Source organism: Leopardus geoffroyi, chromosome D1 (genome assembly GCF_018350155.1).
Source record: "Leopardus geoffroyi isolate Oge1 chromosome D1, O.geoffroyi_Oge1_pat1.0, whole genome shotgun sequence".
Lineage (NCBI taxonomy): Eukaryota > Metazoa > Chordata > Mammalia > Carnivora > Felidae > Leopardus > Leopardus geoffroyi.
The window spans coordinates 16,422,048-16,446,217 of record NC_059329.1 but is presented as its reverse complement, the minus strand read 5'-3'; the positions used below and the strand labels follow the sequence as shown (position 1 = coordinate 16,446,217).

At 49.9% G+C, this 24,170-nt stretch overlaps 4 protein-coding genes across 8 annotated transcripts; 2 read left to right on the top strand and 2 right to left on the bottom strand.

Annotated features, from left to right (window-relative positions):
* The first annotated feature begins 2,900 nt into the window (after positions 1 to 2,900).
* Positions 2,901 to 11,725, top strand: SLC37A4 (solute carrier family 37 member 4). 3 transcript variants are annotated; one of them, XM_045483075.1, is made up of 10 exons: positions 2,901 to 2,996; positions 4,201 to 4,543; positions 5,412 to 5,644; positions 5,957 to 6,200; positions 6,718 to 6,876; positions 7,111 to 7,196; positions 7,721 to 7,834; positions 8,052 to 8,117; positions 8,455 to 8,593; positions 11,613 to 11,725. In XM_045483075.1, the coding sequence occupies exons 2-10, from the start codon at positions 4,396 to 4,398 to the stop codon at positions 11,696 to 11,698; spliced, it is 1,275 nt and encodes a 424-aa protein (XP_045339031.1). In that variant the 5' UTR covers positions 2,901 to 2,996; positions 4,201 to 4,395; the 3' UTR covers positions 11,699 to 11,725. The 3 variants fall into 3 exon arrangements, with proteins under 3 accessions (XP_045339031.1, XP_045339029.1, XP_045339030.1); XM_045483073.1 differs by lacking the exon at positions 11,613 to 11,725 and adding an exon at positions 8,716 to 9,447 and having other exon boundaries at positions 2,902 to 2,996; XM_045483074.1 differs by lacking the exons at positions 8,052 to 8,117; positions 11,613 to 11,725 and adding an exon at positions 8,716 to 9,447 and having other exon boundaries at positions 2,903 to 2,996.
* TRAPPC4 (trafficking protein particle complex subunit 4) lies at positions 10,301 to 13,344 on the bottom strand. Its single transcript, XM_045483080.1, has 5 exons — positions 13,111 to 13,344; positions 12,773 to 12,947; positions 11,669 to 11,772; positions 10,927 to 11,053; positions 10,301 to 10,645 (listed from the first exon to the last, which is right to left on the bottom strand). The coding sequence occupies exons 1-5, from the start codon at positions 13,283 to 13,285 to the stop codon at positions 10,567 to 10,569; spliced, it is 660 nt and encodes a 219-aa protein (XP_045339036.1). The 5' UTR covers positions 13,286 to 13,344; the 3' UTR covers positions 10,301 to 10,566.
* Positions 13,345 to 13,487: 143 nt separating this feature from the next.
* RPS25 (ribosomal protein S25) lies at positions 13,488 to 15,887 on the top strand. Its single transcript, XM_045483081.1, has 5 exons — positions 13,488 to 13,779; positions 14,013 to 14,108; positions 14,656 to 14,839; positions 15,666 to 15,764; positions 15,858 to 15,887. The coding sequence occupies exons 1-4, from the start codon at positions 13,777 to 13,779 to the stop codon at positions 15,758 to 15,760; spliced, it is 378 nt and encodes a 125-aa protein (XP_045339037.1). The 5' UTR covers positions 13,488 to 13,776; the 3' UTR covers positions 15,761 to 15,764; positions 15,858 to 15,887.
* CENATAC (centrosomal AT-AC splicing factor) lies at positions 15,874 to 22,758 on the bottom strand. 3 transcript variants are annotated; one of them, XM_045483077.1, is made up of 12 exons: positions 22,568 to 22,758; positions 22,276 to 22,439; positions 21,768 to 21,866; positions 19,499 to 19,630; positions 19,306 to 19,372; positions 19,168 to 19,230; positions 18,763 to 18,827; positions 18,508 to 18,613; positions 17,523 to 17,553; positions 16,386 to 16,475; positions 16,176 to 16,308; positions 15,874 to 16,089 (listed from the first exon to the last, which is right to left on the bottom strand). In XM_045483077.1, the coding sequence occupies exons 1-12, from the start codon at positions 22,685 to 22,687 to the stop codon at positions 16,017 to 16,019; spliced, it is 1,143 nt and encodes a 380-aa protein (XP_045339033.1). In that variant the 5' UTR covers positions 22,688 to 22,758; the 3' UTR covers positions 15,874 to 16,016. The 3 variants fall into 3 exon arrangements, with proteins under 3 accessions (XP_045339033.1, XP_045339034.1, XP_045339035.1); XM_045483078.1 differs by lacking the exon at positions 19,499 to 19,630; XM_045483079.1 differs by lacking the exons at positions 15,874 to 16,089; positions 16,176 to 16,308; positions 17,523 to 17,553.
* Between the last annotated feature and the right edge of the window lie 1,412 nt (positions 22,759 to 24,170).

The window sequence follows — 24,170 nt, the reverse complement described above, 5'->3', positions numbered from 1 at the left end:
CATCATAAGAACCTTCTTAATCCCTTTCATTTATTTTACTCATCCTTCACCCACCTCCCCTCTGGCAGCTGCCAATTTGTTCTCTATGGTTAACAGCCTGTTTTTGGGTTTGTCTCCTTTTTCTTTGTTCCTTTGTTTTGTTTCTTAAATTCCACATATGAATGAAATCATATGGTATTTGTCTTTCTCTGGTTTATATCACGTAGCATTATACTCTCTAGATCCATCCATGGTGTTGCAAATGGCAAGACTTTACTCTTTTTTATGGCTGAGTTACACACACACACACACACACACACACACACACACACACACACACCACATCTCTCTCTCTCTTTTTTAATGTTTATTATTTATTTTGAGAGAGACAGAGAGAAAGAGAATCCCAAGCAGCTCCAGCCATCAGCGTGGAGCCCGACACAGGGCTTGATCCCATGACCATGAGACCGTGACCTGAAGAGAGATCAAGAGCCAGATGCTCAACCAACTGAGCCACCCAGGTGACTCTATCACATCTTCTTATCCATTCACGTATTGATGGACAATCGGGCTATTTCCATGATTTGACTGTTGTAAATAATGCTGCAATAAACATAGAGGTACATATATCTTTTTGAATGTTTTCATGTTCTTTGGGTAAATATCCAGTAGTGTAATTACTAGATCATATGGTAATTCCATTTTTAATTTTTTGAAGAACCTCCATACTGTTTTCCACAGTGGCTGTACCAGTTTGCACTCCCACCAACAGTGCATAAGTGTTTCTTTTTCTCCACATCCTCTCCAGCACTTGTTTCTTGTCCTTTTGATTTTAGTCATTCTGCAGGTGTGATGTGATATCTCATTTTTTTTAAGTTTATTTATTTATTTAGAGAGAGAGAGAGAGAGAGAGAGAGAGCACGTGGGGGAGGGGCAGAGTGAGAGAGAGAGAATCCCAAGAAGGGACAATCTCTACACTGTCAGAGCAGAGCCCGACACGGGGCTGGAACTCATGAACTGTGAGGTCATGACCTGAGCCGAGACCAAGAGTCAGATGCTTAACCGACTGAGCCACCCAGGCAGCCCATCTCATTGTGGTTTTGATTTGCATTTCCCTGATAATGAGTGATGTTGAGCATCTTTTCATGTGTTTGTGGGCCATCTGTATGTCTTTGGAGAAATGTCTATTCATGTCTTCTGCCTATTTTAAAAATTAATTATTTTTGAGTAATCTCTGTACCCAATGTGGGGCTTGAACTCACAACCTTGAGATCAAGAGTTGCATGCTCTACTGACTGAGCCAGCCAGGCATCCCTCTTCCACCCATTTTTAATTGGATTATTTGCTTTGTGGTGTTGAGTTTATATAAAGTATCTTTATATATTTTGGATACTAACACTTTATTGGATATGTCATTTGCAAATATCTTCTCCCATTGAGTAGGTTATCTTTTAGTTTTGTTGGGGATCCTTCACTTCATCCGGGTGCTCAGTTAGCTTGGAGTTCTTCAGCAGATTCTTCTTTCTCTGTGAACCACTTTCAGAGTCATTTGGACTTTCAGAATCAGGTGAATCATTATCATCATCATCATCATCATCATCATCATCATCATCATCTCCAGCCATATTACCTTCTGCACCATGATCCTCCTACCTCACTGAAGCCAAATCTACAATGTCCTCAATATCTTTCTGATAGTTTACTATCCGTACTTTGCTGATATTAAGACTCCCAGTTCTTCATTATTTTTATCTTCTCCTAAATCAGCTGCCTCCCAATTGCCAGATCCAAGATTGTCATCTGGGAGGCTGAATGCTTCATCTTTCTGCTCATGGGAATCCCTGGCTGCATTCATTGTTCTGGGTACCCAGACGGGAAATGAGGGGAAATACCGAACCCACCCACGATTGTCATCAGAATCCAATCAAGGGGCACCTGGGCGGCTCAGTCGGTTGCGCATCTGACTTTGGCTCAGGTCATGATCTCACAGTTTGTGAGTTTGAGCCCCGTGTTGGGCTCTGTGCTGACAGCTCAGAGCCTGGAGCCTGATTCAGATTCTGTGTCTCCCTCTATCTCTGCCCCTCCCTCACTTGTGCTCTCTCTGTCTCTCAAAAAATGAATACACGTTAACACAGTACAAATAAAATAAGAGCTTTCATGAGGCATTCTGGAGTGGTACTGGTGGTGGCTGATTGCAGGCTTCTCCTCCCTTCCCTGATCACCTTCCTAATCTAAAAGATCTTTGCTGTCAACTTTGGAACACTTAGAATTCTTTCAGCAATTCTCCAGTAGTCTGTGAAAGCGATTACCTAAATTTTCTAAATTCTAATCTAAATCTTCTGTTGAGGGGCTCCTGGCTGGCTCAGCTGGTGGAGTATGTGACTCTTGATCTTGGAGTTGTGAGTTCGGGCCCCACTTAGAGAATATTTAGAAAAATAAAATCTTTAAAAAATAATAATAAATCTTCTAGTGAGTCCTCACATGAACCTATCAGGTTGGTAAGAAACTGAGGTTCATAGGAATTATTACCCAAGGTCACATTGTTAAAATGTAGTGGGTCCAGGATTAGAATTTAAGGTTTATTCCTGGCCAGGCACTTTAAACAGCCCGTGTATTTTGTCTTAACTTTGTCCCCAACAGTCTGATTACAAATCAAATGTTCATACTGTATTTATTGAAGACCAATTTAATTTCTTACAGAAAAGACTGTGCTCTCTACAAGGCCTTTTCCAGACTGTTAACGCGAAACAGTGATTGGTAGTGGGAGGCGCTCACTAAAAACTGGTATGTTGAATGCCATCGGTTAAAGAAGGGACCTACGAGTCCAGCCCCTAAGGGGCGCTGTTCTCACCCAAGGACCAGTACTACGGGCAGCTTTGGACTACACCCTTGGAGGTGGACTTGGCTCTCAGCCAGCTAGGCGCAGGCGGAGGCCCCGCCCCCTAGCGAGCGCATGCGCATGCGCATGCGGTCCCGCCTCCGGGCTCTGTCCTATTCCGGCTCCCGCCTGCGTGCAGGTAGCGGGACAAATGCTGGGGAGGGGTGCCGCCTGAAGGCGGGGCTGGAGGGGGAGTCTCGGGTCTTGGGGCTCCTTTGTTAGAGCCCCAGTAAAGGTTGCCGTAACTTCCGATCCAAAGCGGAGGTGTTCCTGCAGCTGCCCCTTCTGGGATGAGGGGCAGTTCCTGGGTCTGGGGGCCTCTGAGGCGCTGCTCCGGACCAGCATGCACCTGCTTCTTTTTGTCGCACCAGTCCGGTGTCTCCGTACCTCTCCGGCTGCCGGGTCTGTGGCCTCGCAGCCCGAGTCAGGTGTCCTGGGTAGCTTGAGGACACGGGGCTGGGCAGGTGCCGAGAGCCTGCGCCTGGCCCCGTCCTGCTGGGCTGAGCCACTAAGCGCCTGGAGCGAGGAGCCTCCGGGAGACTATGAGCGGTCGCCTGCTCGGCTCTCGCCTACGCCTTCTGCTCCAATTGCTTTCCCAATCGAGCGGAAAAGCCGGGGGCGTGTTGCCGGGGCCCCAGAACGCTAGCGGGCTCGGCAGTGCAGCCTGAAGTCCGCGGGTGGACCTTCCCGCCCACGGGTCGTGCTGTCACTCGCCCTGCAGCCCCCAGCCAGTCAGAGGGCACTCCACACTGGCGTCATAGGGTAAAGGGACCAGAGGCAGCTGAGTGACCATGACCGCAGGCTTTACAGGGGCTTTCAGTGCAACAGGGGCTTGCGCTGGGAAGTTCCCCTCGCTTACAATTCTGCAACTATCCATAAACAGCTACATCCCGATGTGTGCTAGGCATTGGGAGTTACAGGGCTTGAGTCAGCAGCCCTAAGAAGGCTTGGAAGTGGGGTATGTGTCTGAGTGTGTGTGTGTGTGTGTGTGTGTGTGTGTGTGTGTGTGTGTGTAGAAACTAACCGAGCACCTAGTGCAGTGTCTGGCAACCAGTAAACCTTGGCTGAATGAATGAGAAGGTAGGTGGCTGAGGGAGCAGGGCTAGAGAGGGCAGCTCTGTTTTATCCCACCCCTGCCTCCCCTGGGCTCAGGCAGACAAAAGTAATTAGGTTGAGCCTTTAATCACAGCTGGTTTCACAGGCAGGCGGACAAGGAAGAGCGGAGAAAGGCAGAAATTCTAGGGACACAGCGTGCTGGCTTATGGGCAGTGCCTCCCTCTGGGACCCCCTCCAGCCCCCACAGATTCTCCGACAGTAATCTCCTGTTTTCTTGTCTCCCTCAGGACACTGGGTTCCCTACGAGCTGCCCCAGGCTTAATGATTGTCCAGAAGGTGGCTATAAAGGGAGCCTGGGAGGCTGGGTGGAGGAGGGAACAGAGAAAGCCTAACTCAGCAGATCTGGTCACTGAGAGAGCCACAGGCAGGAGCTGTGGTCGGAGGCTTCGCGTCTTGGCCAGTGGGGCCTGCTCCCTTCCACCATGGCCGCCCAAGGCTACGGCTATTACCGCGCTGTGATCTTCTCAGCCATGTTTGGAGGCTACAGCCTGTACTACTTCAACCGCAAGACCTTCTCCTTTGTCATGCCGTCGTTGGTGGAGGAGATCCCTCTGGACAAGGACGACTTGGGTGAGCCACGGAAGGGCAGGGTGGTGGGTCCTGGGACCCAGGACCCGTAGGACAAGTTGGTGTTGGTGGCAGTGTCGTGCATAAAGGCACGTAGCGTGTGTGGAGCGTCTGCACAAGGGAGGGTAGGGAGAGTTGGCACACGCTGACCGGACTCTGAAAACCATACGCCTGGCTGTGGGCTAAGCACCAGGAGTGTAGTCGATAGGCGTCTGAGGAGGGCTGCCTATGTGATGTGTCTTTGTGTGCCTGTGACCCACATGCGCCCCCAGAGGTCTGGCTTATTCCGAGTATGTTTAGGGGGCTTCTGGGCATGGTTTCCACACCTCGTGGGTGCGCGCTAAGACCACAGGGTGCACGCTGGCCACTGACGTCGTAAGCAATGGGAACTGGAGACTTGGCACAGAAACTTCACGTGGCCCCGCACGCTACGTTTCAGGGGGAATAACGTCCTTGATTCCAATTCTAAGCTCTTTGCCCCATGCCCAGAGGTGGGGGTGACGGAACTGCTAGAAGCCCTGGGTCGGCATCCAGGGTGAGGAGGAAATGTAATCAGGCATGGGCAAATCCCAGGTTGGGGCTGCCCTGTTCTCCCCTTCTTGCCCCCTGACAGCTGCAGCTGGAACTCTCCAGGTTGAAAAGTCAAGGGTCAGCCTGGGGCTAGCACCGGCGGTGAGGAGGGGTAGCGGCGCCCCCTGAAAGGGTGCTGGGATTCCAACACAGGCTGCTTCTGGTCCCCTTGGAAGGAACCTATCTCACCCTGCCAGGCACCTCTACACACGTGACCCCATGCCTTCCTCCATCCCTTCTGTGCCCTTGCCCTGGCCCCTAACCCCCTAGGTGTGCTGCTTCCTGTTCCCCTCCCCTGCAGGGCTCATCACCAGCAGCCAGTCGGCAGCCTACGCCATCAGCAAGTTTGTGAGCGGGGTGCTGTCTGACCAGATGAGTGCCCGCTGGCTCTTCTCTTCTGGGCTGCTTCTGGTTGGCCTGGTCAACGTAGTCTTTTCCTGGAGCTCCATGGTACCTGTCTTTGCTGCTCTCTGGTTCCTCAATGGCCTGGCACAGGGGCTGGGCTGGCCTCCCTGTGGGAAGATCCTGCGGAAGGTGAGTGTCTGCTCCCAAGAAGCCAGTTGAGACTGGCCGAGGGGATACCTACAGGGCATGTGGGAGTACCAGCACTCTCATCCCCGAGCGGGTTCCTCGGGAGTTCCAGTCCAACTCCTGTTGCTCGTCGAGATATTTTAGGAGCTAAACATGGTGGGATCAGGTGGCAGATGAGGGAATTGGCCCTGCCAAGTAGAGGCGCCCTCTTCCTCGTCCCTGTAATGTGAGCTTCTAGGTCTGCCCCTGCCCCACCTGACCCTCACCTTCAACGTGTTTAACGTGGGCACCTACTCTGAACCCTCTGCCCCACAGTGGTTTGAGCCATCTCAGTTTGGCACCTGGTGGGCCATTCTGTCAACCAGCATGAACCTGGCTGGAGGGCTGGGCCCTATCCTGGCAACCATCCTCGCCCAGAGCTATAGCTGGCGCAGCACGCTGGCCCTGTCTGGGGCGCTCTGTGTAGTTGTCTCCTTCCTCTGTCTCCTGCTCATCCACAATGAACCCGCTGACGTTGGGCTCCGGAACCTGGACCCCGCCCCCTCCAAGGACAAGAAGGGTGAGCACGCACCCAAGCCGAATCACTGGGGCACCTTCATCCACCATTCATTTGGCAGACTTTCATTGAGGTCTGGCTGTATGCCTGGCCCTGTGCTAGCCAATGGAGGCGGGGGGGGGGGGGGATGGTGGTGGCAAGTTGGTGGGGAGTAAATAAAACTCCGTTCCAAGAGACACTTAAGTATCAGACAAGCGGCAGAGCCAACAAATGCTGTGTGACTCATGTTATATCCCGGTCCTTCCTCACAGCAGAGCCTGACTTCCCTGTCCTGTCCTGGACAGCATCCTAAGCTTAAGTGGCTTGGGTGCCTTCCTCCATGTGCCCTGGTCCCTGTTTCATTTGCTGAGGCCTATAGTGGAGGGGACAGGGTAGAACAGTGGGCGAAGGGGTGCCTTCCTGCTGGTCCCTGGCTGTGTGGATGGACTCTGGCCCTGTGGCTGGTTAATGAGTGGTGGGGGCTCAGTCGGGGCAGAGCAGCAAGAGTGGAGCCTCAGGCCTGGCCTCCTCCTGCCCCCAGGCTCCTCGAAGGAGGAGAGTACTCTACAGGAGCTGCTGCTGTCCCCCTACCTGTGGGTACTCTCCACGGGCTACCTCGTGGTATTTGGAGTAAAGACCTGCTGTACTGACTGGGGCCAGTTCTTCCTCATCCAGGAGAAAGGACAATCCGTCCTCGTGGGTAAGATGAGTTTGGAACGGGGGTGGGCCTAGGGAGCAGGAGGGGATGGGAAGTTCAGGCCCAGCTTCTCTTTATCCCTTCCTTCTTTCCCTGAGGCCAGGCACTACTCAGACAGCTGTGGTCAGTCACCCTTGGGGACCCTGTACCTCTCTGTGTTTAAGCCAGTCTGGGACAACCCCAGTGTGTAACAGCCACCCTTCCTTTCCCTCTTCCCACCACAACTCCCTACTCCAGGTAGCTCCTACATGAGTGCCCTGGAGGTTGGGGGCCTTGTAGGCAGCATCGCAGCTGGCTACCTGTCAGACCGGGCCATGGCAAAGGTGAGTGGGCAGACGGGACAGGAAGGAGGAGGGTCCCTTTAAATCTTCCCAGCGTGACTGGGATAGGCACCAGAGAGGCGGGAGCCCTGGGGCACGGGCAGGCTGGCATAAGCCAGTTTAGGTTGGGGGAGGTTGGAATGATTCCAGGCTGCCGTTATTCGCTGGGGGTGTGAAGGTTAAGACTCTTGGGGAAAAGGCTTTAAATGATGTCAAGGAGAGCTGGAATGTCTCTCAGCCTGGCAGTGGGCTTCTCCACAGCCCCAGGAAAACCGGGGTTGAGGAGGAAGCAGGTGCAGCTTGCCAGCACACGTCCTGACCCTGCCCCGTGGTGGAGGAAGGGATGTTGTGGAGTTTGGCCTCTGAACACAACGAGCAGGTCCCGGGGCCTCCCAGAGCTGCCCGGGGCCAAGAGCTGTGGTGGGATTGCCAAAGACCTGTCAGCAGAGGCCCTGCTGTATCAGAGTCCAGGGGTGGAGGTTCTCTGCTGCTCTTAGGCCCTGACATTGCTGGGACTGTATCCACAGGCAGGCCTACCCATCTACGGGAACCCTCGCCATGGCCTGTTGCTGCTCATGATGGCTGGCATGACCGTGTCCATGTACCTCTTCCGGGTCACTGTGACCAGTGACTCCTCCAAGGTAAATAAGGAGGGCCTGGCCCACAGCAGGCACAAGGATGAGAAAGCAAGGGCCGCCGACTCTCAGGCTTCCTCTCCCTGGCTCCACCCTGGCCCAGGCCTTTCTTTGCCTCTCAGATCTCCCTTTCCAGGTCTGTCTTACCTCGTGTCCTCTTTGTACTTTGGTGCCCCTCCTGGACTCGGGACTTGGTTTCCTTTTCTTTCCTGTGCTCCTCTAGGATGTTGCTTTCTGGACTCCAGCTCTTCACCCTCTCGCTGAGCTCACAGGCTTTACGGAGCACGAGGTGCCTTATCTCTGGTTTTCTTCCTGGTTTGTCTTACCCTTGTCCTACTGTCTTCCTTGCCCCTAGCCAATCCAGCTAGCATGAGTTCTGAGAAGAGATAGCATCTAACTTGGAGGGATGGCTTCTGTACCTCCTTCACCTACCCACACAGGCCCTCGGGTTGGCTCGGTGTGGCACTCACTCCTCTAGCTCTGCCCTGTCCATTATATCAGAAAGTGGGGTGAGGGAGGTCATTTCCTGTGTCCTTACTACAGTTATTTGTTCTGTCCTCTGGCAGAGGTAGGTAGGTAGGTAGGCTCTCTCAAACTCTGAATGCCACTCTGTGCTGCCCTTGCAGCTCTGGATCCTGGTGTTGGGAGCTCTGTTCGGTTTCTCCTCCTACGGTCCCATTGCCTTGTTCGGAGTTATAGCCAATGAGAGTGCTCCTCCCAACTTGTGCGGCACCTCCCATGCCATCGTGGGACTCATGGCCAACGGTAAGCGGAGTCTCCACCTCACCCCTACTTGTGCCTCGCACTTAAGCCAGCTATAGGCTGGGGCAGGCCTCACCGGCCCTAGCCTCACAAATGACCCAGACTCTTCCCCTCCTCCTTGGCAGTGGGCGGCTTTCTGGCTGGGCTGCCCTTCAGCACCATTGCCAAGCACTATAGCTGGAGCACAGCCTTCTGGGTGGCCGAAGTGATCTGTGCAGTCAGCACAGTCGCCTTCTTTCTGCTACGAAACATCCGCACCAAGATGGGCCGAGTGCCCAAGAAGGCTGAGTGAAGACAGTACAGGCACCTGTGCATCCTCTCCCACCTGTGGACCTTCCCCTGCACAGGGCTGGGGAGGTGCGGGGCGGGGAGAAAGAAAGTGGGGCTGCTCCGGCTACCGATGAACCTTGGATCGCCTTTTTTGCTCCTTTTCCCTCGCCCAGGTGGCGCTGGAAGTTATCAGTGGCTAATGAGGTCCCAGCTCCCCATCCTGTGCTCTATTTAAAAGACAACTTTTGTTCTTGGACTTCATTAGCTCCAATTTCCTGCCTTCAAACAGGAAACTCCTACAGTGAGGGAGTCTCCAATACCCTCTTCCTCTCCTGGACCCTGCCCCACCCCCACCCCACCCCACCCCATCCCCACAAGAGGTGAGGCTCCTCCTGTAGCTGCAGGGCACCAATGGGCCATGATTTCTGCCCTAAGGCCTCTTAGCACACGGTGACTGTTCTTGCCAATACCTCAAGATTCCAGGCAGAGAGGAGGCCATCACTCTCACCAATACCCTGGGAACACCGGGGCCTGGGTGGGAGGGAGGAAGACTTGATAAAGAGATTAAAACTAGATTTGATACTAAACACAGTGAGCCATTCTTTCAAAAGGGGTATTACAGACCAGAGACAGTTTTCCTTGGAAAATATTCTCTTGCGACCTGCTCTTTCCACCCCAAAAAGGACAGACTTCATTTCCTTGGAATGGGAGATCTGACGTATACTCCTTTTAGCTTATGTCTCCTTTGCCTTCAACTTTACACTGTATAATTCAACGATCATTTTAGAGATGAAGCTACTGGGTTTCAGACAAATTAAATACTTTGATGGAGGGAATCAGTAAACAGTGGCTTATAATTTTTTTTTTATGTTTATTTATTTTTGAGAGAAGGAGACAGAGGGTGAGCAGGAGAGGGCCAGAAAGAGGGGGAAACAAGAATCGGAAGCAGGCTCCAGGCTGTCAGCACAGAGCCTGACACGGGGCTTGAACTCACAAACTGTGAGATCATGACCTGAACTGAAGTCGGCCACTCGACTGAGCCACCTAGGCGCTCCGAACAGTGGCTTATGATAGCATAGTCAGAAAGCCTGGGTTCAAACTCACGCAGTTAGTAACTAGCTTTGAGACTCTGAGGCACAGAGTGTCTGTACCTTGCTAAATCTCTTGTCCATAGTAGAATGTACCCCCTGAGATTAGGGTGAGGTTTAAGTTTGATAAAGCAGTAAAGGCTGGCTATAAACATTTGATAAATATTCCACCATCATCCTAGAAATCAGCAATTCTGGAACTAGACCAAGGCCCTGACTTAAAGCCCCAAGTTCATTCATTTAATGAACACTTATTTTTTTCTATTGGAACATACCTTATCTCAGAATTCTCTTCTCATTCCTGTCTACCCACCAGATCCTTTCCCCCCAAACCATCAATTAGGATAGCAAACACAGAACAAAGGAATGTTTATTTAGCATTTATGGACCTACTCCCTCCATAAATAAGTCTGTACAGAGTTGGGAAATAGGCCCACGATAGACACGGGAGGGCAGAGAGCAGTATTAAGGCTCAGGGATCAGTATGTGTCACCAGGCTCTGCACCCTCCCATTGTCAAGTGCACTAAGGAAGCTGTGAGGATCTCCATCGGAGTGGATACAGCAGACTTCCTGCTGCAGGATCTCTCAAAATTTGGGAGATCCATTGCAGGCTCAGCCTATGACCCAGGTCCAAAAGTTCCAGCCTTCTCTGCCACCTCCAGGGCTAACTTCAGGTTCTGGTCAAACAGCTCACACCTAGGCCAGACCCAAGTGGCACAGATGAGGACAAAGTGTAAAGTCTCAGACTCTTCCCCACTTTGGGTGCCGAGGTAGAGCCAGTGGAAACTCTTCCATGAAGAAGGATATGAACCCCATAGGAAAGTCTTTAGTCTCTCAAAATAGCAAGAAAAGGCTAGTCACTTTTGTTTTATTTGAAAAATAACTCTTCTTGCACTTTTGAAAAATATCTTTGGGGAAGAGCACAAAGAGAAGGGCAAGGACGCTTTGACCAATATCTGGGGAGGGCGACTACCTACCTGATAGGCATTTCCAGGGAGTAGAATGGATTCTTGAGGGCAAAGTCTGAGTAAATCTCATAAATCTTTCGGAGAAGAGAATCTATTCCAGCTTGCCTGGGATCTGCCAGTACCACAAACTTGATCCCTGGAGAAGGGCCAGGAATGGTTACCAAAGAGTGGAGAAAAGCAAACAACATCATCCTGTGTGTGTGTAGCATTTTCATAAGCCCATTTTTACTTTTGTCCTATTGCTCCGTAAAGCAGGAAAACCAAGATTGTGGATCTACAAGACCAGAGCAGTAACATGACTTTATCACATCACCCAACTGATTGAGACCAAGCTTGGATTTCTAGCTCTGTCACTTAATTCCTAGTCTTGTGGTCCCTGGGCAGCAAGTGTCAGGCAGGAAACAAATTCAGGAAGTTTTCAATTATCCCCATTAAGGGAGTGAGGCAATGACAAGATCCAAAGGTCATTTCCATTTGGCATTCAAGTTTCATTTGGAAACACTTACCAAAACATGTGCAACATTAAGGTTTTATCTGCACACAAGATAACCATGGCTGAGCGTGCTGGGTGGTGTGGGCAAAACTGGCATCAGATTAAATACTGGTTTTGGAGTTGCAAAACAGACGTGTCTGTGCAATTGTCCCAGGAAAAGCTAACCACCACCCCCTTGCTTACCAAAGTTGTCTCTGGTCAGTCCCTTCCCCCAACCAGCCCCCAGTGCATCCCTTTGGCCTATCTGAAGACGCATACCTGTCAGTGTCTGGAAACAGTGCAGTTTGAACGTGTCGGTCTCCAGCATCTCAATGCCTGAGCTGCCCTGTTCTGGAGACAGCTGGGAACCGATTGCGAACAGCCTATTTGCAAAGGAGGTAAGGTTGGGAATGCACCCCACTGTTTTAAGGGAGGGGTGCTGCTCAAACTTTTCCACTGAAGTAACCCTAGCTGCTGAGGAGTTTACATTACAGTCTGAGAGGTCAGAAGAGGCAGTGTGATGGTTTGTGAGTTTGAGCCCCGCGTCAGGTTCTGTGCTGACAGCTCAGCCTGGAGCCTGCTTCAGATTGTGTCTCCCCTCTCTCTGCCCTCCCTCTCTTGCTTGGGAGCTCTCTCTCAAAAATAAACAATTAAAAAAAAAAAAAAAAAAAAAAAAAGGAAGAGGCAGCTTCCTCAATTGCCTAGCAGAAGCACCAAAAGTTCTTTAAAATTCATTTGAACTTTGCATGTAGTTTACACTCCTACTCTGCTGTAAAGCATTTTACGTTGAAAGCTTTGGGTGAAATTAACACTGGGAATATGCGCCAGGGTTACTTACCCCATGACTATAATTATCCAGCATATGTCATACTATAGTTGAGAGCAGGAAAAGGTCTTAAAGATCATTTAGTTCAGTTACCTTAAAGACTTAGAAACTAAAGCTGAGGGAAGTTGACTTACACAAGATCACACCATTGCCAGTTTTATCTAAAGCCTAGTTATACTGGACTCGTTCTTTTTCTTTTCATAACACAAGAACTGATGACCTAAAAGGAGGCAAAGAGGGGCGCCTGGGTGGCTCAGCTGGTTGAGCGTCCGGCTCTTGGTTTCCGCTCAGGTCACAATTTCCTGGCTCCTGGGTTCGAGCTCTGCATCGGCTCCCTGCTGACACTGCAGAGCCTGCTTGGAATTCACCCTTTCCCTCTCTTTCTGCCCCTCCCTTGCTTGCGCGTGCTCTCTCAAAATAAATAAGCTTAAAAAAAAGAAAAGGCAAAGAAAGGTAAGCACTGCTGCTCAGGAGACTTCCCGCAGAACCACACTAATCCAGCTAGCCTAAGGGCCAAGTGAAGGCCAAAAGGCACTAGACAGGGTTGGGGGACTTACGAGTGAAACATGGAGGCCAGCATGAGCTTCTCATTGGAGGTGAGGCGGGGTCGGCCGAACCGAATGGACACCGGGTAATTAGCAGGGTTGCCCAGGTACTCCAGCACCTCTTTCCCATCGGCCGTGTACTTGCCGTTCACGTCCACGCCATTGATGGCCAGTACTGCGTGGCCCACTGTAGAGGTGAAGCTAAGGGTCAACGAAGCCCCAGCGTGGGGACTCCGCTGATGGGACCAGCGACCCGGCCTCACCCCCTCTCCCCCCACCCTACTGCCCAGCAGAGACACCAGCCCACTCCGCAGCACCGGGCCCGCCCATCGGACGCAATCCTAGCCCACCCCGGATGCCGTCGCGCTGGCCGAAGGCAACCAGCACACGCTCGTCGTGCAGCTTGAGCAGCAGATCAAGAGGGTAACTGAAAGTTTTCTCAGCCTCGGCCCGTGGCGCGTAGCTGTCCAACTGGTAGATGAGGCCGCCAGCTTTGTTCACCACGTACACGCTAAAAATCGCCATTGCGGCCGCTGCCCCTCAGAGGCGGGGATTCGGCTTCTTCCAGACGGCCCCGCCCCGGAACCGCAGTCGCGGGACCCGCCCCTCGCCCCCGCCCCCTCCTCCCATCCTCGCAAAGCCGGCGCCTGCGCACTTGTAGCACCACGCTTAGCGGGGTCGTGGGGGTAGTTACGGAGGCTGGCAGATTGTTTTCTCTCTTTATTAGTTTCCAGGACCAGGGGATAGCGACGTGTGACTACCTCACAACTAGCGGCAAAGTCCAAAAGGCCGCGGACAGTGTTCGGGGTGCGCGGCTGGGGAACGACAACCACCCTCCCTGCTGCCCTCTGGACGAGGGAGCTGGACCTACGACTTTCCGCCGCTGGCTCCGCCCCTTGCCCCGGAAACGCTTGCTGAGGGTGGAGGTTTCTGGGCCCGTGCGTGAGCGCCACTTCCTTTTTTGTCCGACATCTTAGCGAGGCTGCGGTGTTGGCTGTTGCTCTCTGAGCTTCGCTATGGTGAGCTCTTCCGAGTGGGAAACTGGTGCGGCTGTGAGAGCCGGGAAGCGCCGGGACGGGGTGGAGGCGGCACCAGACGCAGGGCCCCAGACTTGCCGGGCTGCTTCGGGCGGGCGGGGGGATTGCTTCACCCATGTGCTCAGGTAGTGAGGTTTGGGCGGGGTGGGGGCGCCGTTGCAGAGGGAGCGTGGGGCTGCCGTGTGATCTGGCTGCGTTCTCCCTTTTCCGCACAGCCGCCCAAGGACGACAAGAAGAAGAAAGATGCCGGGAAATCGGCCAAAAAAGACAAAGACCCAGTGAACAAATCTGGGGGCAAGGCCAAAAAGAAGGTAGGCGTGGAGTCCTCCAAGAGTGGGAGACACTGGGGACGCCGGGCCCGTGTAGCTGTAGTAATAAATGACGTGTATAGCAAATGGCTTTTAAGGTTGTGGCGTCTAGAGTCCGAGGACTAGAATTGTGCTCTCAAACCGTTTTGTGTTTGGAAGAATGGGGTGGTACACAGTAAGTGTGAATGTAGTCTGATGGTCACGTGGTGTTCTTTTAATTGGTTTAGTGGGGCTTAGCCTACACCCGAAACTCTTGCAGATGTGTTCGGGGGTGGTTGTTTTTTTTTCTTTTTAATCTAACTTATCTTGGATAACGTAAATGGCAATGGGGTCTTTTTTTTTTGTATCTTGGTTTCAGAATACTTGAATCTTAGTTTGCAGAGTTGCTGTAAATTCTAAATTTCGTAGATTTCTGCAGGGCAAGAACAGACAACTTTGCAGTATATTCCTATGGCCATGGAAAAAAAGTTGCGGTGACACAGATGGTTTGGTGAGGGAAAGAGTAATTTCTTCCAGGGAACGCTGACTGTCCTTTTTCTTTTGGGAGCAGAAGTGGTCCAAAGGCAAAGTTCGGGACAAGCTCAATAACCTGGTCTTGTTTGATAAAGCAACGTACGACAAACTCTGTAAGGAAGTTCCCAATTATAAGCTTATAACTCCAGCTGTCGTTTCTGAGAGACTGAAGATTCGAGGTTCCCTGGCCAGGGCAGCCCTTCAGGAGCTCCTTAGTAAAGGTGAGAGGGATAAATCGTACTGGTGTGCTTTTGCATGTAAAACTGGCCTGACCATGTTAGCCTTCCTAAATGTGTTTTTTACTGGAATTTATTGAAACGGGCCCAGGCTAACCAGTGATTGTAATATTCTAACATGCTATCTCCAGGGTAGACCTCAAAGCGGGATTCTTGGCCAGTTTTGTGTCATGTACCTCTTTGTCATTTTGGTGAAGCACAGGGATTTCTTGTGTTCTCAAGTGAATAAATCCACTTTAAGAGTTACAGAAAAGGGGCATCAGTTGGTTAAGCATCCAACTCCTAACGGGTCAGGTTGTGATCTCCTAGTTCATGGAAGGCTTTGGGCTTATGCTAACAGTGCAGAGCCTGCTGGAGATTCTCTCCCTCTCCTTTCTCTGTTCACACTCTCTTGGTCTCTCTCAAAATAGAGAGTTACAGAAGTAACCTAAATGTACTGAAATACAGTTACTAAAATATTAAAAGCTTTGATAGTAAATCTTTTTTTATTTCTGTGTTTTAAAAATTGAGTGGTGGGTCTACTCATAATCTCACTTTAATAGGAGTATATATATTTTAAGCCCCTGGAGTGTCTGGTATGGAAATATGGTGACTTTTAAGTTTTATTAAAGTGCAATAAGGGTAACCATCCCAAGAGCAGATAGTGGGTCCCTCATTTAGAAAGGATAAATCAAATTAGATTATCACCAAGAAACATAGGCATGCTTGCCTTTGTTATTAAACTCTCATGCTCAAATTCAGTATTTCTCATGTCTGTGAAGTATTTATTTCATAGGATTATGTGAAAACCTTATCCTTATTTTCTCCCCAGGACTTATTAAACTCGTCTCAAAGCACAGAGCTCAAGTAATTTACACCAGAAACACCAAGGGTGGAGATGCCCCAGCTGCTGGTGAAGATGCATGAACAGGTAGGCAAGAACCTACGGGCTCACGGTGTAGAAAGTATACATCGCCCTGCTACATAAGGCTTTATAATTGTGATTTTTCTTTTTCTTTTGCAGATTCCACCACCAACTGTACATTTTGGAAAATAAAACTTTATTAAATCAAATAAGTGGGTATGTGTCTTTTCCTAAGAAAAGCAGTTACAAAGGATAAGAGAGAAGAGCAGGTATGGGTTTGTTGGCTTGGCTTTGTGCCTCATGGTGGTTGGAAAAGTATCAGGAAACGTTTGGCTTTTTTTCTTTATGTGACTGTTTGCTCCTTGCCGCAGCTTCCGTTTTAAATTGATGTCTGAAAGAAAGCGAAGGGTTAACAGGATGAAGGCTGAGATCTCTCCAAAGGGGTAGTGGGTTGGGGTCCTGGCACTGGGCCCATACCTAGATTGCCAGCGGCGTCCATTATTCCAGACGCGGCCGAAAGAGGGCAGCCAGCCTACACTGGTGCTGGTGTTGTGATCAAAGTTGGCCCCAACTCTGTCTGGGGGAAGTTTCTTCAATTTCTGTTTTTCTTCTACAAAGAAGTAAACAGTTTTATTTGAGTAGGGAAACTTAACCCATTCCCACTCTGGAATTATTTTTTTTACTTACTTTCTTTAAGAAATTCTTCATAGGAGGGCCCTATTTGTTGGTTTCCAGAGCTGTATTCCTCATCCTGGACCATCCAGGGAGGTGTAGCTCCTGGAAAAGACCCATTCAGCAGAAATTAAGGCACTCTAAGTTTTAGGCTACTGTGAAACTGCCCTAGGTAAAAGCTCTTAACTGATTGATAACTAGAAATGTTCAAAAACAAGACTCAGGACCTTGGGAAGTTGAGGGCCCTGGACTAATTTAAAGCAACACACCTTACATGTGATATGATGTGCTGATACTTAATGCCTTTGTTGAGGCATGATTGACATACAGCTGCACACATTGAAAGTGTACAATCTGAAAAGAAAAACCTTTAGAAATACTTCCTGTACCTTCCCATATCCCTGTTCACAGCCCCAGGGAACCATGGGTTTGCTTGTTACTCTAGTTTGCATTTTCTAGGACGTACCTGGTTTTGGTCTGGCTTCTAACAGTTTTGAGATTTATCTATGCTGCACTTAACAATAGTTCCTTCCTTGTTGGGCACTACTCTGTCGTTGCTTTGTTGAGGGGCGTATGGGTCGTTTTCAGCTTGGAGGTACTGCAGATAAAGCTGTGACCGTGTGTGTTGCAAGCCTGTGTGCAGGTAAGCTTTCTTTTATCTTGTAATGTCTGTATCCTATAACAGTGGGTATGTGTTTAACTTTTTAAACTCCTGAGCCATTTTCCAATTGGTTCTGCTATTTTACGTTCCTGGTAGCAGTATATGAGCGTTAACACAGTCCATCTTTAATTTTAGCCACTCTGATGAGATCTTTTTACATGACTTCTGAGTTTTGAGAGTTCTTCATGTATTCAGCTCTATCTTGTTATCCACAAGATAGTACTCCATACTGTACTTTAAAATTTTTTCTAAATTTACTTTGAGATAATGCGAGTAAGGGAAGGGCAGAAAGGGGGAGAGAAAGAAACCCAAGTAGGTTTTGCACTGTCAGTGCAGAGCCCAACATGGGGCTCAAACTCACAAAATGAGATGAGATCATGACCTGAGCTTAACTGACTGAGCCACCCAGGGGCCCCCGGTAGTACTTAATCAGTTTTATTCTTTAAAATAATTGTTTCTTACCATCTGAGAAACACTGCCTTAGGCCTTACCTGAGTGGATATTACCAATTCCTGGCGTGTCCTGTAGTTAGAAATGGAGGGGAAAAATCCCAGATGAGAAGCCAGGACAGGGTGGATGCTCCTAGCTAGAGAAATGACAAACCACGGGGGGGGGGGGGGGGGGGGGGGGGGTAGTGGAAGCACTACAAGTGCTAGTTCTGTGCCTGGTTTGATGTTAAATCCTAAGAGCACAGATGACTGAGAAACAGTCTTGTCCTCAAGAGACTTCTGGGTCTTCGTAATGAAGATGTCCAAAAATAGAATGCCTGCTAGATGCCGGTAAGCAAAACCCTTTACTCACAGGGCATATGTATCATAGGGGAAGAGAATTAAGCATAAATTACACATTATATTTGCAGCTTTTTACATGGTACTAAGTACATTTATAACAGGCAACCTGTTCAGATAATCATTCCATGAAAAGGTGACAATTGAACTAGGCTGAAGGAAGGTAAACATTATTTCAGGCAATGATAACTACATGTGCAAAAACAGGAAGCACAATATGGCTGGCGTATACAACCTAAGAATAGGTGAAGCAGTGACTTTCTGTGTTTGGGACAGGAGTGCAGGAGGAATAGAAACTTGGGGGAAAGTATATGTATCTGGAGGCCATCTTCTAGTCAGGTAATAAAACAGACCTTGTTGACAGGAGGTAGGAGATGGAAGAGGAAATAACTCATCCACAGTTAATAGAATAATAGAATGGTAGAGGTTAGCTTCAAGTGCTTATGGGATATTTATAGATATCCTACATTGAGTGGGACTTGGGGGTTCTGCAAAGGATGAGATCTAGGCATTGGGGCAAAGGTGTGATGAGATCACTGGAGGGTGAGGAAATGTGTCTGAGAACATACTATGGAACAACACAGAAAAGAAGGTAGGAAGGGTTAGAATAGGTACAAAACCCAGGGGAGAGGGGTGTCCTGGGAACCAAGGGGGCATTGGCCCTTCCTGGCTTGCTTATCCATTGTACCTGATGGCCAATGAATGTCAAAGGTTGTCCTGTTTCCATCCAGTCAAGCTCCGGGGCTGGTGGCAGGTCCAAGTAGGAAGGCTGCTGCGAGGTGGAGGCCACTTGACTGAAAAAGACAGACAGGAACCAGGCTGGCAGATGAGGTCCTTGAGCCATGAGGATGGCACAGATGAATTTTGTTCCCATTTCCCAGCCAGAAAGTTACAGAAGGCTCTAACATGTCAGACTCTCAACAAGAGTCCTTAACAAGTTTACCTGTTGGTCCCTTTCCAGCTTCCAAGCGCTGAAGAGCCTTCTTCTGCGTCTGGCACTGCCTGAGGCTGAGTTTGATTCAGGAAAAATAAATGTGTCTAGGACCCTTTAACAGTCTGTCTTGGCCATGCTCCCACCCTTCAGAAGGAAACTAGCATATGGAGGGTACTGTCCTTGCAAACTTCCCTCCGTCCCTCCCTCCTTCCCTCCCCCCTTCCCTGCCTTGCCCACATTGCCACTGACAAGGCCTGCCCCCCTGGCAGACAGTTAAGGGAATTCAAGCTGAGCAGATGAAGCATGGAGTCCATGAGTTCTCTTAGAAGAGCTGGTAGGTGAAATGCTGGACCTGGGAGAACCAGGGGTCAAATGGATTTGGATACTGCTCTGGCTCCTCCGAGGGAAACCAACCTCTAAGACAGACCGAACCAGCTCCTGCCGGCTGTGCTCCACCTCACGGATCTGAGCTGCCATCTGTGGGAGAGAGGCTGCTTAGCTAGGTACAAGGTCGTAAGGTTGGGTCCTCCAGAGGCCTTTCTTTTAACTCACCTCTTTGATTACTTCATCCTCTTTTTCCTCATAGGAATCCAAACCTTTCACCATGGATTTCTTGAATCTAAAGAAAAGGGGCAAATCAGCCAAGAACTCCAATCCCTGCCAGTTATGAAAAGACCTTCAGATCACTTTTTCTTTAAATTTTGGTAGTTTCAAAATCAAAATAGAACAAAGAACACCAATGTACCTTTCAACCAGATTCACTGTTAACATTTTGCCATACTGGCTCCACTTCTCTTCTATGCAAACATTTCCTTTTTCCAAATCAAAAATGGGCTTTAGAACATTATGAGACTTAACTGAAAACTTCAGCATGCACCTAAGAACAGGAAGAGCCTAAGATACCATGAAACCATTACCATACGTAAGAAAATCAATGATCAGAGCACCTGGGTGCTGAGGTAAAGGTCCGACTCTTGATTTCAGCTCAGGTCATGATCTCGTGGTTTTGAGATCGAGCCCTGCACTGGGCTCTGTGCTGAGCGTGGAGCCTGCTTGGGATTCTCTCCCTCTCCCCAACCCCCAACGTGCACATGTGTACTCAAAACATTTTTTTAAAAAAATCAATTATCCTTTTTGATCAATTATCCTTTTGAATTGCTCCCTATTTGGAACACCACCAATATACTGGCAGTTGTTTTTATCTTACATACACATGCAAAGCTATCAGAATAATACCAATACTACTGATACCCCTATCACAAAAAAACTAAGCAAGCCTCAATTTCTTTGCAGTTTTTTAGTCCTTAGAAAATAGCCTCCTTGAGGGTATACGGTCAGAATTTTGTGTTCAAGTTACTTAAATTCTTATTCTTTTGTGATACCAATTTATATACAGCTATGATAACTTGTCACTGTTTGCACTTAATTTTAGGATTTGCTTTCTGGCCTGATTTGAGTATGTAAAACGCTGAGGGAATGGCTCTACCACGGTGCCCTGGCAGCCTTGTGCCTATCCATACGGGCAAAGCCTAGAACTGTAGCATCAGAGTCTCAGCCGAACGCTTGTGTGATGCCCCTGGAATACAAGAGGATGGGAGAGCTGAAAAGCTGCTGTGGGGCCATCTGCCACTCACCTCCCGATCTCCCCCCAACACCCCCAGGCTGTCATGAGAGTCTGTCATCACCTCTGGGCTCTGATGGCAGTATGCTGCTTTCTGCCCACTCAGATTAAAGCTGTAGGCCAGACTGGGCTCCCCAGCAGCAGGGTGTCCCATGCTCACACTGCAGTTAGCTAGCTCTTTTTGTTTCAGAGTGGTTCTTTCTGGTGGGTGGGGCAAGGACCTGGGAAGTGGGCACTTGAGGTGTATTCTTTTTGCTGTGTATGTAATGAACAGTCTAAAGAGGGCTCATGGTACCTTTACTGGTCAAATTAGGCTTGGTTTTGCCTTGTGCGTGTGACCTTGAAATTTATAAGATTCAGAAGTCAAGACTAATAAAAAGTTCAGGGGCGCCTGGGTAGTTCAGTCGGTTAAGCGTCCGACTTCAGCTCAGGTCATGATCTCACGGTTCGTGGGTTCGAGCCCCGCATCAGGCTCTCTGCTGACAGCTCAGAGCCTGGAGCCTGTTTCAGATTCTGTGTCTCCCTCTCTCTCTCTGCCCCTCCCCCACTTGCACTCTGTCTCTCTCTGTCCCAAAAATAAATAAACATTAAAAAAAAAAAAGTTCGAAGTGTCCATCTTCGCAATTCTCAATTATAACCTTTTCTGCTCAGCTATCCTTTATTCACCCACCAAAACCATCTGGAGCTGGGTCAGGACGTAAGGAGTGAGTGCTTTTTGGCCTCAGTTTCCCATCTCCTGCCTGTATGAACCACAGATTTGAAGGCAAGGTAGTAAGGTTTAGGCATTTCTTATCATCCCCTCATCGTTCTCCACACTGAGAAGAACAGACATGAGTTTTTTTGTAACTTTGGCTCTGGGATCCCCTTGGGCTCCGTACCCCATAATCTCAATATAGTCCCAATAAACGTAGTGTGAGGCTGCCTGTGTCCTCTTCCTGAAGCAGTCAGCACTCACCCCCACTCCGTGCTGACCAGCTTCCTGCACTCCAGTTTCTCAGGGTCCTTCAGAGGCCAGTTAAAATAGTCTAAAACTATTGACACTGGGGGAGTACCAGTTTCTTGCACACTATAAAAAGCCTGTTCTATTTCTAAAGGACTTTATCTTCTCTGTACCACGCATTTAAATAGTTGGTTATAGTCAATTTTTGTTATATACTATTCTCCATTTGCTAATGGCATTGTAAATCCCACTCCCCCAAGTAGATATAAACCTTTCAAGAACTGTCATACTTTTGTGTCCAGTATAGTGCCTGGCACCATGAGTGCTATGAAAACGATAGATACTTATGAAGTCCCTACTGAATTTTCCAATTAGTAGAGGAAGCTCTAGAACCTGACACAGACCCAGAGAAGCTCTATTCTGTTAGTTCACCTTTCATTACCAATGACTTACCGTGCATAGTCTTGGGAGGAGATCAGAAACTTCTCTTTCATCTGGAACTCTGCCTTGTTCTCCCACCAGAATCTGTTGGTTGCTTTCTTGTGCTCCGGGCTGAGAAGGAAGGAATAATCTCAATGATCTATTACAAAATATTACTCAGCTATGCAGACATCAGATACGTAGTGCACACTGACATCGGGGTTTCTGCCTCTGGGCAAGGCTGACGATACTGTTATCAGTCTCTTCCAGACGTCCAGTCTCCCTCTCCCAAGAAAAACTGAGGCATCTGATAGAGGATGGGAGGTAATGCCGAGCCAGCTACCCAGCTGGCTTTCCCACCACTACCACTGGGGCCATGCAAGCCATAAACCCCTCTACCCCTAAAGAATGCAATGCCTATAGGTGACTCAATCTACCCTCATCAAACCATCAAAGCGTTCTTCCTCTCCCCCACTCCTAAACCCTCCCTCCCACACAAGCAGGCGAGTGGGCTGGATGAGGCTCCCAGGCCGCTTCTCACCTGGCCAGATGCTCCAGCAGCCCCCCGTGCAGCACGGTCAGGTTTCCGTGGCTCAGGTGTTTCCGCACCTCACAGCCGCAGCACAGGCACCAGCAGCACCGGTCGTGCTCCGGCACGTAACGCTCCACCTGAGCGGCGCGGATGGCTTTGCGGGCGGCCTCCACCTGCGGCGGGAAGAGGCCGTGCAGGACCCCAGGGGTCCCCCCGCACCCCACACCCTCGCGCTCTCACCGCAATGCCCGCATCCCCGCCCCCAGGCGGTCCGCGGCCCCCTTCCGCCTCCCGCCCGCACCTGGGGCAGGAGCCGCTCCAAAGCCTCCTTCAGCTGCCGCTGGTGCTTGCGACTATACACGTGTCCGCGACCACAGAAGAAGGTCTGGCGGCACAGAGGGCAACGCTGCGCGGGCGCCATGGGCCCAAGACTGGGTACCCGCGACGACCTGCCGATCTCCAGCCATTCGGTGACCCCTGACCCCTCGGGGGCGGGGCGAACCCAGCGGCCCCTGCGGCCCCCAGCGGCTGGCAGGCGCCACTGCAGGCCCTTCTGCGGCTGCGCGAGTCTTTTCCGGGGCTCCCCGTAGACGCACAGACCCAGCCATCCTCAAGATCCCCAGATGCCGTCTACCTAGAAAAAGTGGCAGCACCACTGTACAGATGCACGGAAAGGACACACGCAACAGGTGACACCGCAAGACCACAAATCGCACGCATGTCGGGGCATCGTCAAGGACCCGCATCAGACACTGCAACAAATCATAACTAGTATTATTAGGGTGCTCACTAATGTCCAGAGCTTTACATTACCTGCCTAACCTGATCCAAACAAATGTGACGCACTACTATTACCGGCAGTTTACAGATGGGAAAACAGGCACGGAGAGAAAGGAACTTTGTGGAAGGTTGCACAGGTGTTAAGCATCAAAGGCAGCACCTTGGGTTTCAGTGTTCATCAGTACCAGCTGGCAGTAAGGAATGCATGCTGGAAGTGGCCTTAATTTAAGACCTAATCACAGCTGTACCCTTGCGGGGTATTCTGAGCCGCTGTTCCTGTAAAGGGGAAGCTATAAAGGGTACAGAATCATGGCTGAGGGTTAACAGACATTTTTATTCTGTAAACATGCTCATCTAGTGGAATGTTCATTCTTTACAAGCTGCTTTTCCCAGAAAGAACAGCCTTCCTGTCTGTCCTGCTCCCCTAAGCCTGAGGGTCTAAGGTGAATTGCTCCCTTACATGGCTGGAATCCCCAGGCTGTGATCTCCACCTTAGAGCACCGCCCCAAAAAACCTGAGGCCCAGCGCAGACCTTACTTACATAATGTGTAATGTGCGTGGGTGGCTCTGTCCGTTAAGGGTCCAACTTCAGCTCAGGTCATGATTTAGCTGTGAGTTCGAGCCCCACGTGGGGTTCTCTGCTGTCAGCACAAGGCCCGCTTCCGATCCTCCATTCCCCAAGCTCTCTGCCCTCCCCACCCTCTCTGCCCCTCCCCCGCTGGCACGCATGCACATGCGTGCTCTCTCTCAAAAATAAACATTAAAATAAAAAAAATTTAGAATGTGCCAGACAGGGGCACCTGGGTGGCTCAGTCATTTAAGTGACTGACTCTTGATTTTGGCTCAGGTTATGATCGCAGAGTTTGTGAGTTCAAGCCCTGTGTCTGGCTCTGCACTGGCAGCATGGAACCTACTTGAGATTCTCTCTCTCTCTCTCTCTCTCTCTCTCCCTCTCTCTCTCCCCCTCTCTCTCCTTATGTACCCCCCCCCCACTTGCTCTCTCTCAAAATAAATAAACTTTAAAAAAAGATAAGAAAAAGAATGTGCCACACAAAACTAGCACAGAGTCCCAAATTTCCCTTACATTTGTTACCAGTACTGGTGCATTAACCTGGATGGGCCAC

Coding starts and splice junctions, on each gene's coding strand:
- RPS25 (XM_045483081.1), top strand. Junction 14,109..14,655: donor GGGGCAAGGCCAAAAAGAAG/GTAGGCGTGGAG, acceptor TTTTGGGAGCAG/AAGTGGTCCAAAGGCAAAGT. Junction 14,840..15,665: donor TCAGGAGCTCCTTAGTAAAG/GTGAGAGGGATA, acceptor TTTTCTCCCCAG/GACTTATTAAACTCGTCTCA.
- CENATAC (XM_045483077.1), bottom strand. CDS start 22,687: ATGGCGCCCGCGCAGCGTTGCCCTCTGTGCCGCCAGACCTTCTTCTGT. Junction 18,828..19,167: donor TGGTTCGGTCTGTCTTAGAG/GTTGGTTTCCCT, acceptor AATCAAACTCAG/CCTCAGGCAGTGCCAGACGC. Junction 16,090..16,175: donor GGACGCCGCTGGCAATCTAG/GTATGGGCCCAG, acceptor GCTTTCTTTCAG/ACATCAATTTAAAACGGAAG.
- TRAPPC4 (XM_045483080.1), bottom strand. CDS start 13,285: ATGGCGATTTTTAGCGTGTACGTGGTGAACAAAGCTGGCGGCCTCATC. Junction 11,054..11,668: donor CTGTTTCCAGACACTGACAG/GTATGCGTCTTC, acceptor GCCCTTCTCCAG/GGATCAAGTTTGTGGTACTG. Junction 10,646..10,926: donor TCCCTGGAAATGCCTATCAG/GTAGGTAGTCGC, acceptor GGTCTGGCCTAG/GTGTGAGCTGTTTGACCAGA.
- SLC37A4 (XM_045483073.1), top strand. CDS start 4,396: ATGGCCGCCCAAGGCTACGGCTATTACCGCGCTGTGATCTTCTCAGCC. Junction 6,877..7,110: donor AGGACAATCCGTCCTCGTGG/GTAAGATGAGTT, acceptor TCCCTACTCCAG/GTAGCTCCTACATGAGTGCC. Junction 7,197..7,720: donor CAGACCGGGCCATGGCAAAG/GTGAGTGGGCAG, acceptor CTGTATCCACAG/GCAGGCCTACCCATCTACGG.